The sequence below is a fragment of the Pseudorasbora parva genome, chromosome 5 (assembly GCF_024679245.1).
Source record: "Pseudorasbora parva isolate DD20220531a chromosome 5, ASM2467924v1, whole genome shotgun sequence".
Classification (NCBI taxonomy): domain Eukaryota; kingdom Metazoa; phylum Chordata; class Actinopteri; order Cypriniformes; family Gobionidae; genus Pseudorasbora; species Pseudorasbora parva.
In genome coordinates, this window is record NC_090176.1 from 44,875,046 (window position 1) to 44,888,251 (window position 13,206).

General features: G+C 38.6%; 1 protein-coding gene across 6 annotated transcripts; it reads left to right on the forward strand.

Annotated features, from left to right (window-relative positions):
- The first annotated feature begins 453 nt into the window (after positions 1 to 453).
- On the forward strand, positions 454 to 11,562 carry asb1 (ankyrin repeat and SOCS box containing 1). Of its 6 annotated transcripts, none has more exons than XR_010905072.1 (6): positions 454 to 630; positions 1,438 to 1,579; positions 3,206 to 3,508; positions 4,362 to 4,744; positions 5,053 to 5,175; positions 9,846 to 10,596. XR_010905072.1 is itself a non-coding variant. In XM_067444468.1 (6 exons), exons 1-6 carry the CDS (start codon positions 591 to 593, stop codon positions 10,605 to 10,607), a joined length of 1,122 nt encoding a protein of 373 aa, XP_067300569.1. In that variant the 5' UTR covers positions 454 to 590; the 3' UTR covers positions 10,608 to 11,561. The 6 variants fall into 6 exon arrangements, 4 of the variants coding, with proteins under 4 accessions (XP_067300569.1, XP_067300570.1, XP_067300572.1 ...); XR_010905073.1 differs by having other exon boundaries at positions 10,454 to 10,590; XM_067444468.1 differs by lacking the exon at positions 5,053 to 5,175 and having other exon boundaries at positions 9,846 to 9,945; positions 10,454 to 11,561.
- Positions 11,563 to 13,206: the final 1,644 nt, after the last annotated feature.

The window sequence follows — 13,206 nt, forward strand, 5'->3', positions numbered from 1 at the left end:
CTACAAAAACAAAGTTAATTAATCGAATAAATACGTATAACTGATACTAGTCTTACAATTATGGAAATTGAATGGTAGCATCATATATTTTTTTTCCACAATGGCCACTTTATAATGCAGTATTGTTATCACTTATTAATTACTTAGTTAAGTAAACATGCATGTAACAATGTTGTGCTAGTCACCATTAAGTAAGTACATCTTGATGAACTGTCCATACGTCCACATCCATCTTTTTGGTTGCATATTTTTATTTGTCTGTTTTGCAACAAAAAAAATACAATTAGTCTTTGGTTGTATTATCATTTCGAGTCACTTTATATTAAATCATTAGATAAGTAGTCAATATTTATATCCCATCAGGTATTTTCACCTAATTTGTAGCAGTCCACCTTAAGACCAGATGAGCCTGAGCCAGACATTTGCAAGTCAGCCAATCAGAAACGCTCTTACAGTGATGCCACCAAGAGTCCATGCTGCTGCCTGCTGCTAAAAACAACATATAAGAGGCACAGGCGCTCGCGATAGTTTTAGTCATTGATTGTGATTTATGTTATGACATTGTTTAAAAGTACACTGAACAGGACACGATGGCTGATGGTGAGAATGTTGAGCTCCCAAACACGCCTGGTATGTCATTTGTACCTCTGAAATGAATGTCTGACTTGCTCTAAACATTTATATCAGAATGAATAAGTTTTAGAATTATTTAACGTAAGCTAACATGGCATTATGCTCGGTGCAGATCTATTGGAGACTGTGTAGTTGAAAAGCCTCTTAAACCCAAGTGAGACACATTCATATTTAAAACTGTGCACTTATGCCTTCATGTGCTATCGGATTTTTCGTACTTCCCATTTCTGAAGTCGTAATTACGAACTCATCGCATTCAAGTTTTCACTTGAGAGGGTCTGTTTTTTTTCTTTAAAAACTAGAAATCTAGTATTTACAATGATTACTATAGCACGGGCATTCTCGTGCTATCTGAATTATCATAACTACTAGTTTTCTAGTAAGTTAGAAAAATGGACATGACGCTCGAGGGAAGTGGAAAGTAGGAAATTTACGATAGCACGTAAAACGGCGTTACAATGCCACCTTGATGAAATGGCTGATGTCGAATGAGAATTGACTTGACTGGGGTCGAAAAAAACGGCGTTTTCAGTTTATTCATAGAGTTTTGCGGGCAATTTTGGAATTGACAGGGTAATTTGACAGTTAAGTTAATGCAGGACGCTTTCGTAATCTGTATATGGAAGCCACTTCAGTAGGCATAACTCTGTACGTGTTGTTAGAGATACAAATTTATTATTGTATATTTTTGAGTATGGAGTCAGCATATGTTTTTATAGTGTATCCAAGAAGAGTTTCAACAAATACATATACCAATAGCAGATATATCATCATTTATTGATCTGGTCTCTGTTTCTCTGTAAGGTCGTAACCTGAGGGAATGGCTCCAGGAGCAATTCGGCGACAGGCCTCTGGAACCGAGTGAGGACATGCGTCTACATAACGCTGCTCATTTGGGAGATCTAGACACTCTCAGGGCCCTACTACAAGAAGACATCTTCAAACAGTGAAATTTCCTTCTGAATTCATGTATTCTGTCATGATGGAAGTAGTAGCGTCATATCTTTTCTTCTGTATTGTGACACATCCTTTAACGGATTATCAAAAAAGAGAAAATATAGTGCCTAGCCTACACAATGGTTTAGCTTTAGGGCCCACGTTGTACAGCAACCTATATTTTTACCAAAATTGTGTAGCATACAAGTAAACAAGTTTGTCTTTTAAAACCAAACATTAAAATGTATTTTTAATGTATTTTTTAATTATTTATTGAGGGATTATTTACCACACAAAAAAATACTTATTATATATTTCTCATTGTTGCAGCAACTTTTATTATTTTTTATCAACAAAGAATTTTTATGAATGTTCTCATGTGTAAATATAGGTGAAATTACAACAGAGATATTGTCTTTATCTTACGTGGTGGTGATTTTGCCAGCTTGGAAAGTGACTGCATATTATAGTCTTAAAGGGTTAGTTAACCCAAAAGGTTCTGTCATTAATTACTTGGCCTCATGTTGTTCCAAACCTATAAGACTTTCTTTCATCTGAGAGCTTTCTGTCCCTCCGTTGACAGCACCTACAACTTTGATGCTTCAAAAAAGTCATAAAGAAATTGTAAAACTAATCCATATGAATTGAGCAGTTTAGTTCAAATTGTCTGAGGCGACGTGATCACTATTTTATGAGCAGATTGAATTTATGAACATAAACAGAAGCTGAACCAAACCTGCTTGACACATAACCTGCTCGACCATATCACCCCCATTCTAAAATCACTCCACTGGCTTCCTGTGTCGTTCAGGATCGAGTACAAGATCTCTCTCCTTACCCACCAGTGCATCCATGGTGATGCTCCCTCCTATCTCAAGGAACTCCTCACCACACAAACAGCCACTCGTAACCTCCGCTCTGTTTCGCTGTATCGCCTCAAAACTCCCACAGCCAATCTCCGTACTATGGGGGATCGGGCCTTCTGCTCTTCAGCCCCCAGTCTGTGGAATGCTCTCCCTGACCACCTGCGGACTCCACAGACTATAGATACTTTTAAGCGTGGTCTTAAAACCCACCTTTTTAGCAGAGCTTTTAATTGACTTTTAATTGACTTGCTACTTGTTTAATTTATTTTATTTTATTTTTCGGTTTTATTTATTTATTGTTGTTGATTGTTTTGTTTTTGTTTTTAAATTCTGTAGCACTTTGAGATTTTGTTTAATATAAAGTGCATTATAAATAAAATTTATTATTATTATTATTATAAAAAAACGCTTGCAGATGTGCAAATTTGCTGCTTAACACAAGAATGAACATCATTGGTTCTTAAGGAAGCTCAAACATGCTTCGTAACAATGATTGGTTCATGAGGGCTGTACTTTAAGTGAGCACAGAGAGTAAGAGAAGGAGATAAATGTAAAATGCTGACATTAAGCAGCAAAGTGATGGCATATTAGATAATTGGCACGTCATCATCTAACAACTTTTGGAATAAGCCTTAGCTGCTTTCCAACTTTTAAATGACTTAATGTAAATGTTCTTGTCCAATTCAAATGGTGATCTGGGTTACTTAATTATTTTGACACAGAATATAAGATTGTGCTTGCTGAAATGTGTAATGTTGATCTCTTTTTAGGCGAATTAATGAGAAGTTGATTTGGTCATGTGGTTTGCTGCCCTGCACGCCCCTGCGTATTGCTGCCATGATGGGTCACAGCAACTGTGTGGAGTTCCTGATCTCTCGGGGAGCTGGAGTGGACCTGGTGGATGTGAAGGGTCAGACTGCTATGTACATGGCTGTGGTTAATGGACACCTGGACTGTGTAAAGATTCTTCTGAAAGCCGGTGCTGATCCGAATGGCAGCAGGCATCACCGAAGCACACCTATATACCACGCAGCACAAGTGGGCCGAGTGGACATCCTAAGAGAGCTGATCAGGTGGGGTCGCTTCTCAGATATTTTATATCTTGCAAAATCTTGTCATTACTTGAAAAATGAAGTTTAGTTCTGACTGACTAATGTAAGTGTGCAGTCATGGCCTAATGGTTAGATATTCAGACTGGGAACCCAAAGGTTTTCCGAAGAATTTATTCTCAATGTCGGCAGGAAATGGAAGCAAAAAAAGGCTGGCCACTACGCCAGGTGTGTGTGTCCACGGTTTGCAGTGTGTGCTAACTACACACTACTCCTAATGTGTGTGCACAAACTTTGATGGGTGAAGTGGATATATTCTGATTATGAGTTATAATAATAAATAATAATAATACATTTTATTTGTAATGCACTTTATATTAAATAAAATCTCAAAGTGCTTGGCTTTCACATGTCACACTATATATTTATTATAATTATTGAGTCATAATTTATGGCACAAAACTTACAAACAGTGTCACCAATTGGGTGGTTTTGTCACCAAATGTAGCGATTTTTATTATTGTTTTGCAGTTTGGGTTATATTTAGATTTGTACATTTAACAAACAAACAAACAAAACAATTATATCACTTCGGAAACTGTTGCCTCATTATCATTTTACTTGTAAGTATAGTTGTAAATACGGCTGAAATCACAGCCATTGTCTTCATCTTGGTGTATGTTGATTTTGTCAGACAACTTTGTGATTATAAATCAGGATTTTAGCTGTGCCAAGCAGCATCTTGGAATATGATTGAACTTGTTCAACAGAAACAAGTTATATGAACAAATATGAACAGCTTTATTGGAAGACTGACTTAGTGTGTGTGTGTGCTATGAAGAAGTTCATTAGTCTCTATGTGCCCTGTAATACACAGTTTCAATGCTGATGTTGATATTGACCACCGGCTGGAACAGAGGTCTATGTATGGCACCCGCACTTTGGCAACTCTGGCAGCCTGTCCACTGTTCATCAGCGCTGCTTACCACCACTACCCCTGCTTCCAGATGCTTCTGAATGCCGGCGCCAACCCAAACTACAACTACAATGGCCCTGTGAACAGGGAAGTGCTGGTCAGGGGCCGGGCCTCCTGTATGCTGGATGCAGTTCTGAAACTCGGATGCGAACCAGCTTTTGTTCGCTTGTTGTTGGACCATGGTGCTGACCCATATCTAGTCTCTTGGGACAACCTCGATCCTGACACCATGGTTCACTTAAAGGCCAATGCTGAAGCCCTTCGAATCTTCCAGGAGGCCAAAAGTAAGTTGGTTTTAGATGATGTCATGGTATTGATGGGTCTTTTTTATACAGTGCAATCCAAAAATATGGCATTTTTTCATTAAAACCTAGAAATACCTTAGGTTAAAGTTGTTGTTTTTAGCAACGAATTTGAAAGGTAAGGCCTTTATTAGTCTCAGCCTCAGATGTCAAACCCACAGACTGTTGGCAAAATGGCTGATGCATATGGAACACTTATCTGCAAACACTTAAGGAGTTTTGAAGTCGTCATCTGATTGGTTGAATTCTACAGGATGTCCTCGAGACGTGTGTGTTCCATTCTTTAACAGGCCGCTTGGAAACAAATTTCAAGACTCCAAACTCCATTGTGGTGGGAGAAGAATGACATTGTGTTAACAACTGTGACAATGAGCGTTTACCACCAGGAGCAACTAACGGCTAAAATTTCAAAAGTATGTGAAATTCGTGGCAGTTAACTTGCTCAACATTCTTAAATTAATAGTTTATAGATGCACATCTGTCTGTTTATTGCAGGGACATCGACTTTACATTTTCACAGTTCTAAACATGACGCAGAACAAAAACATAATGTGATTGGTTGCGTTACATGTCAGTCAAACGTCCTCTTCTGGGAGCGGTCCTTGACCGATGAATCTAAATGAGTCTAGGCCTTTATTAAAGGGGGGGTGAAACACTCAGTTTCAGTCAGTGTCATGTCAATCTTGAGTACCTATAGAGTAGCATTGCATCCTGCATATCTCCGAAAAGTCTTTATTTTTTTTATAATTATATAAGAAAGATGCGCTGTTCCGAGTCTTTCCGAAAAAAGCCGAGCGGGTGGGGGCGTGTCGTGTGAGCGGAGCTAAATAATGACGTGTGCTCGCTGCTGCTATTGAGTTGAGTGCGTCGAGTGCGTCGTAAAGCTGTCATCCCTAACAGCGGGGAAAAAACTTTATTCAAAATAAAAATATGGCTTTTAATCAGATACAGCCATACATCTATGATCCGGAATCAGACCCAGAGGCTGCAGTTGAACAGGAGCAGCAGCAAAAACGACTAGAGCAGGACGTCTCTATGTGGTACAAGTTATACACTAACTATATAATATGCTTAGCAGCTTGTGTTATTTACATATTTATACTTGAATTATATCGTCGTATTTTTGTCTTTGAAGGTGTACATGTGGGAAGTGCAGTTGTGCACGTGTGTTTGTGTGTTTACGCGTGGTTTGTGTAGACAGGTTAAGTTAGTGTTTACATAGATAGACACGGAATAGTAGCGCATTTGAATGAAGAAGCGCGCTTATTTAGTTCAACATATTTCCCCCCTCTTTGTGTATTGTTGAGTGCTTTTACAATACACAAACATAAAGTTACACATATAGTGGCCAGCTAAACAAATGTACACGCACTACACATCGCATGCTCCATTGATCAATTTCTATATATAGTAATATATATAGTAACTATACGTGATCATGTTTGGGCTACTTGATGAGCATAGACACAGACATTTGAAGCAGTCTCACTCACCGCCCGCGGTTCTAACGTTGGGACTGCTCCATCCTTCAGCATTAGGCTATTGGAAAATCCGGCGTCATGCTGGGCCATGTTTATGAAACAGTCGGCACCGAAATGCAGCGAACAGATATAAACATTCGCGCAACTCAGTTGCTGATCCGGAAAAGCAAATTACATCCACTGTTGCCTTACCGCGGGGTTTTGGGGGAATCTGTGCAGGACTGTCTTGGTCTGGCAACCAAAAACGCACTTTTTGATGTCATTGTTAATTGTGCACATTACCTGTGCAGCGCAGCCTACGAGCGCTTTGATGGGCATAGCCTGTTGCTTTCGCTCTCTCCCTCTCTCTCTCTCCCTCTCTCTCTCTCACACGCTTCCGGTAGAATTGTCCGTAAGGCCCATACAAGGAAATTCCGCCCCCACTAACGTCAATGGGGACGCATGATCGCAAAAAACTTGCCGAAACTTATGACTAACCGGAAGTAGTATTTTTGACAAAGAAATACTCCCATCAAACGTCCACCTTAACTTTTGAAACTTTGTCCATGTTTAGTATGGGATTCCATGTCTTTAACAGTGTAAAAAGATCAGTATGCATGAAACAGCATTTCACCCCCCCTTTAACCTGGAGCTGTGTGGATTACTTTTTTTATAATGGATAGATGCACTTTTTTTAGCCCTGTTCACTGCCATTTTAAAGCTTGGAAACATCAGAATATGTATTAATATAACTCTGATTGTGTTAATTAGATTCATCATCTTTATTTATTTGAACATCTGAGTTACACAAAGTTTAAAAAAAATGGGAAAAAATGAAAGAATGTCGATGTGATGCTCAAAAGGAGTAGGCAGAAGCTTAAAGGGGGGGTGAAATGCTGTTTCATGCATACTGAGCTTTTTACACTGTTAAAGACTTGGATTCCCATCCTAAACATAGTCAAAGTTTCAAAAACTAATGTTGGACGTTTGATGGAGTATTTCTGTGTTAAAAATACTCTTACCGGTTTCTCACAAGTTTTGGCGAGTTTTTTACGAGTATGGCTCGACTTGACGTTAATAGATCGGAAGGTCCTTGTATGGGCCGTACGGGCTCTTCTCCCGGTAGGGTGCGCGCGCGTTACTAGAGCGAGAGAGGACATGCACGCCCGTAAACACGCTCTCAGGTGCACATCCAGTCGATCCAGGCGCCACGCTCCCCTTTATTCCTATGGGTGATGTCGAGCGACTTCAACGCTTCAGCACAGCATTCCGGGAAGGCAGCGCTGCATTTGAACCGATTTGAACGCAGAAATGACGGGAAGCTTCACAACATCGCGGATCTCCACGGTCACTGCTGTCACAGGACTTCACCAAATCATACCAAAGAGGTGTGTTTTTGACGGAGCGGTCCCAGCGATAAAGGTTCGGCCCTGCTTTGGAAGCAGCCGGTGAGTAACGTTAAAACTGCTTCGAATGTCTGTGCTGTTGGCTCGTCGCGTGAGTAAACATCAGTAAACGACACGATCGCGTGCTTCGTCATTCAAATGCGCTAACGGACTCTATTGTGTTGTTCTATGTACACTAGTCTGACGTGCAAAGAGTAAATAGAGTACATACCACAGAGACGGACGTCCTGCTGTTGCCTTTTCTCCTGTTCAATTTATTTCAGCCTCCGAAGGATTCTGGATCATTATTTGTATTAGATGAGCTGGATAGCTATGAGTTTCTCCACGCTTGAGGACGTCACCGCTTTGCGCTCGTCATTCTTTAGCTCCGCCAACACGATACGCCTCCAGGCGCTCGTTTTTTTCCGGAAAGACTCGGTACAGCCCATATTTCTTTTATAAATATAATAAAACTAAAGACTTTTCGGAGATATGAAGGATGCAATACTACTCTATAGGTACTCAAGATTGACATGAGATTGACTGAAACTGAGTGTTTCACCCCCCCCCCCCCCCTTAAGCTTATTGTCGCCTAGCCTACCCCCTCATACATTTGTGCAGTAGATACATTTACTATAATCAATAAGACAGTCGCCACATATTTATGTTGTCCTATTCCAGTGATTATACAATCATCAATATTAACTCACAACCATTCTGTTAATCCCAAGACAAGGACAGAAGACTCTTCAATAAGTACAAAAACCCATCATTGCCAGTAACAGCTAGTCACCAATCTTTTAATTTGCTCTTTTGTTCCTTATTGTTATGAATTCAATGCATTTCCAAGCCACAATTGTTTATAATTGTAAATAGTTTAATTATATTGTCTTTATTAACTTATATTTTTTAGTTTACCAATCACAAAAATACAACCTAAATAGATTAAAGACATTCTTCCGTCATGTACTTAGACAGTATGATAAGTATATACTTGTTTATAATTTGATTTGAATTGATAAAGGAATGTAGCCTGACAAGCCAGACCCACATCAAGATGTTTGGTCTGGAAACTCACCATTGACAGGGCTCAATCCGAGGGGCGGGATAAACGGTTGTCTTTCAAACTCTCTCTGCACACAATTGGATAGAGCTACAACCAACCAGAGCAACGTGAAGTGGAGCTTGTTGAAGCTAGTGTAAGGGTGGATCTCCTACAGTGGTTCTGAATCTGCAGGGTTGCCAAACGACTAAAGAAACGTTATCAGCGTGATGGTAGAAAACTGTACATTTCTTGTCTATAACCACCCACTGCACCTTATACCAACGATGGAAATAAGCACTGTTACAATAGCAAAATATGTGGGAGAGCGTTGCCTTTATGTGACTATATTGTATTGCTATAGGTAGCACTTCAAAGTCAATACCAAATCAAAACTAATAAGCAAATAATTTATAATTGAAAGAATTTAATGACAAAATCTGGTTATGGTTACACTTAAAATAGTTACAAAATAGATGAATGTGATGATAAAAACTTATACCATTAATCGTACCCAGCATGTGTAGAATGTTACCTGAGAGATAGAAAGTGAGAGAGAGAAAGAGAAAAAGACAAATAGAAGAAGAGAGCAAAGAGAAGAGCCAAAGAGAAGGGCCCTAGTAGAGACAGCCAGAGAAAAAGACCCAGAGCAACAGTTGCAATCTTCTTTTATCTATCCCTTGACCATGTGACTGAAACCCTGAGACATTCAAACTGACCAATCAGACCAAACTTCCCCCACTGTACTACAGGTGTGGCACCCATTTGGCCTGCAGGCCCTCAACATCTCTTTATTTTTAGGAATCCCAAATGGCCTCACTGATAAGAGAGAGGGGGGTGGAAAACGGTAAAACAAATGTCTTTGTTCAATTTCAAATATCAAATATCTTTGATTATTTTGAATTCTTGCACTAGTAAACATGTGAAGATTAAACTTTCGCCGTATCCGGTCAGCAAAACTGCAAACACATCTTCCCTTCTTCCATTCAAGTCTTAAAACACTTAAAATCAAAGCCTCTGTTGGCATTTTTTGTAATCAATTGAATTGCTTTTGTTTTTATAATAAATAAAAATGTAAAGGGAAATAAAACTTCGTAATTAAAGTATAAACTACAATACTTCCACTTTGATTAATTCTACACCATTAAACGGTGTAGTCAGTTCTGGGTCTTCAGTGTTTTTTTTTTTGTCCTCAGCTCTGGGATTCTATCCGTCAGGTATATGGACGTATCCGTATCCCAAGAGGCAATCATCTCTTCAGTCTTTTACACTCCTGTCATTTGCCACCAAAGTTAGGTTATAATCTTCTTTATTGAACTAAATACTTTCCCAATGTTTCCAAGATCCTGCTCAAGGTATTTCAGGTGCAAGCTGTCTGCCATTTCATGTCCTTAAACTCCAGTAAACAATCAAGATGGCTGATTTCCTTTTAAAAGGAAGAGCCAGGATATGTTTTAATAAAACTGATTGGCTGAAAAAAGAAAATCAAATACACCTAGAATGGCTTGAAGGCGAGTAAATTATGGGATAATTTTCATTTTTGGGTGAACTAATCCTTTAACGTTCTAGGAAAACGAAATATAACTGTACATCTCTGCCAATATAGTATAGGCATTTCTTAGAAGCAAAAACAAATATCAACATTGTAACAATGCATTATATTCAGTGCATTCTCATATCTAGAGCTACAATAAACACGGAGGCAGGGTAATTACATTTCCTTGATATTACACAACATGTTTTATGGTTAAAGTGCATCAAGCTCTGCTATTACCTGCGCTCACTTATATTGCTTTCTAACCAGGAAACCCGAGGAGTTTAATGCACCTGTGCCGCATTACAATCCGGAAGATCATGGGCAAGAAGCGTCTGCCATGCATCTCTTCACTTCAGCTGCCAGAAATCGTCAAAAGGTTTCTTTTTCACAACGATTGATGTGGCTCTGCTCCTCCATCTAGATGATCAATTAACTCGAGGGTGTAAGTGGCCACTCGCTCCCCAACATTACTCTTACACTGGAAAGCAATGACTAGGTAATGGCACTATTCTGTGTTGGTTTGGGGGTAAATTCTGTGGTATAAATTCATGATAAAAATGCATTAAATGGAGCTAAAAATACGACATTGTTGGGATGCATAAGCATATTATATATAACATATTTAATTAACATGCTGTTGCTGCCATTTTAAGAGCGTTTTAGATACTCCGCTTACCAAAGAACACCCCTGACCAATAGTAAAATACCTGTAACATATTACCTGTGGCTTATTGCAGTGAAGGACATTATTGAACACCACTGATGAGAGAAAATCTTAATGTTTAATGAACTGTTGTTACAGCATTAAATAAATGACTATTTGATATTATTAGAATTAATATATTGGTGTTTTTATGCTGAAAATATGCCTGTATTTTTTGTACTTACACTAGTGTGAAGTATTTGTTTTTCTGTACTTTATCGAAGTAGCTTCTACTTTCCTTGAATATTTTAATTTATTGCAACTTTTGTTTACCTCACTTTTTTTATATTATCCAGATAAATATCTTTTTTCCCACTGTGATACATTCTGATTTCTCTCGTTATTAAATTCCCAAATTAAAATGTTTGTTTTGGTTCTTGCTAAAAATAGTGCGGAATGGTGCACAATGTAGGAAGTGCAAAGAAAAGTCTAAACAGGCTGCCTGATAAATGTTTTTGTCTTTATTTCCAGAATATACTGTCAACTTTAGCACATAAATACTTACCAAGACTACATTTATTTGATCAATCAAAGCATAAGTCTTCAGAAATCATTTCTGAAGAAAAAATTGTCACTATGATTGTTTTTTGTATGCGCACCACAAAAGGAGTAAAGATGGTATTTATTAAATCCACGACGGAAAACTAAGGAGATCATGGGAGTAAACAAAACCACTTTTAACATGGACACACTCTAAAATATGCTAGACTAAAAACAACCCAAGTTGGGTTGAAAATGGACTAACCCAGCAATTGGGTTGTCTTAAGCAACATTTAGCCCAACCGCTGGGTTAAAACAACCCAATTGTGGGGTTAAAACAACTCGACCGTTGGGTTAAAACAACCCTATTGCTGGTTTAGTCCATTTTCAACCCAACTTGGGTTGTTTTTAACCCAGCATTTTTTAGAGTGCACGTACAATTTAACTGGGGAAACTCTGGGCTTAAATACATGGGGAGAGTAATCAAGATAGGATAACTGAGCTGACTTGTGTAAATTGACACTTTTTTTTAATTCTTTAATGAATAGAATGTTCAAAAGAACAGCATTTATTTAAAATATAATATTTTGACAAATTGAATGCATCCTTGCTGAATAAAAGAAAAAAATCTTAACTAGCTACTAATTTCTTTTTTATTTCCATTAAAATACCACTTTTTGATGTAGTATCTGTACTTTTACTTGGTTAGGAAACTTGAGTGTCTTTTTTACCACTCTTCATTTCAGTACAGTACACCACTCCATGCTCCCATAAAGTTTTTTAGTTTTTTGTTAGCTGACTGTATGTTTTAACCCTATAGGGCTCATTATTGTTTTTCACTCACAGCATGTAAATTATGGCTAAATCTCATGATTGGAAAACATAATTAACATTCAGCACAGGAAGTGATTTTATACTTCCTATAAGCCAGATCCTGTCCTTACAGGGGCCCTGCCCACATGCTTCTCAGGGGTCTTAGCAGAAATGATGTAGTGCTGTCTCATCTCACCAGTCACCATCATGTTTGCCTCTGATGTGCACTGATTCCACTGAGGTTTTCAGCTATATTGCAGATTTCCCAGGCTTCATCCATCAGTATCACTCTCTGGGTACAACTGACTTTTTTTCCTTGTCAGACTATTACTTTAGTGTGCTGTGACATTAAAACCACATCTTTCTGAAAACCACAAACAGTGGAAAGCAAAGCCTGGGAAAAGCCGGACTCTGCCAACGAATCACCAGTGGACTCGTAGACAACTGCAGTCCCTCCATCCGCGTCTGCCCAATGGGGGAAAGGTGGGTTCACACACTACTAAGTGCACTCTCGTTAATAAGTACCCTGTAATAATCTCCCCTCTGTGCATTTTTGCTGTTATGCTTCTATCAAACATTTGATCAGAGCTCTCTATGTTTAATGTCAATATGTTAGCTGCAGATTTTGAGTGACTGTAATCTTTTTCCAATTGTTTTCAACAGCGGATCTGGAAACCAAAACTCCAGATGGGTGGGCCCTGAATCACTAAAGTCATCCCAAAATTCTCATCTGCGATTTCCCAAGTCGTGATGGGATGTTCAATGAAAACACCTTGATTTGGACTGGAGCAGGAAGCAGTGTCAAGAAAAGAGATTCAATTAGATTTTCCTATCCAAAATAAATATGCAAGTACACTTATAATATACAATTCATAATAATAATAAAAAAGCATTGGTCCCTGGTGCAGCTTGTTGCCATCAAGTTAGCACCCTATCTTGCTACCTAGCTAGTAAGGGCCAGATCTACTAAACGGCAAATTAGCGTGAGAGTGTAAAACCAAAAAAGTACAGATGGGAGTGGAAG

Coding starts and splice junctions, on each gene's coding strand:
- asb1 (XM_067444468.1), top strand. CDS start 591: ATGGCTGATGGTGAGAATGTTGAGCTCCCAAACACGCCTG. Junction 631..1,437: donor TGAGCTCCCAAACACGCCTG/GTATGTCATTTG, acceptor TTTCTCTGTAAG/GTCGTAACCTGAGGGAATGG. Junction 1,580..3,205: donor CAAGAAGACATCTTCAAACA/GTGAAATTTCCT, acceptor ATCTCTTTTTAG/GCGAATTAATGAGAAGTTGA.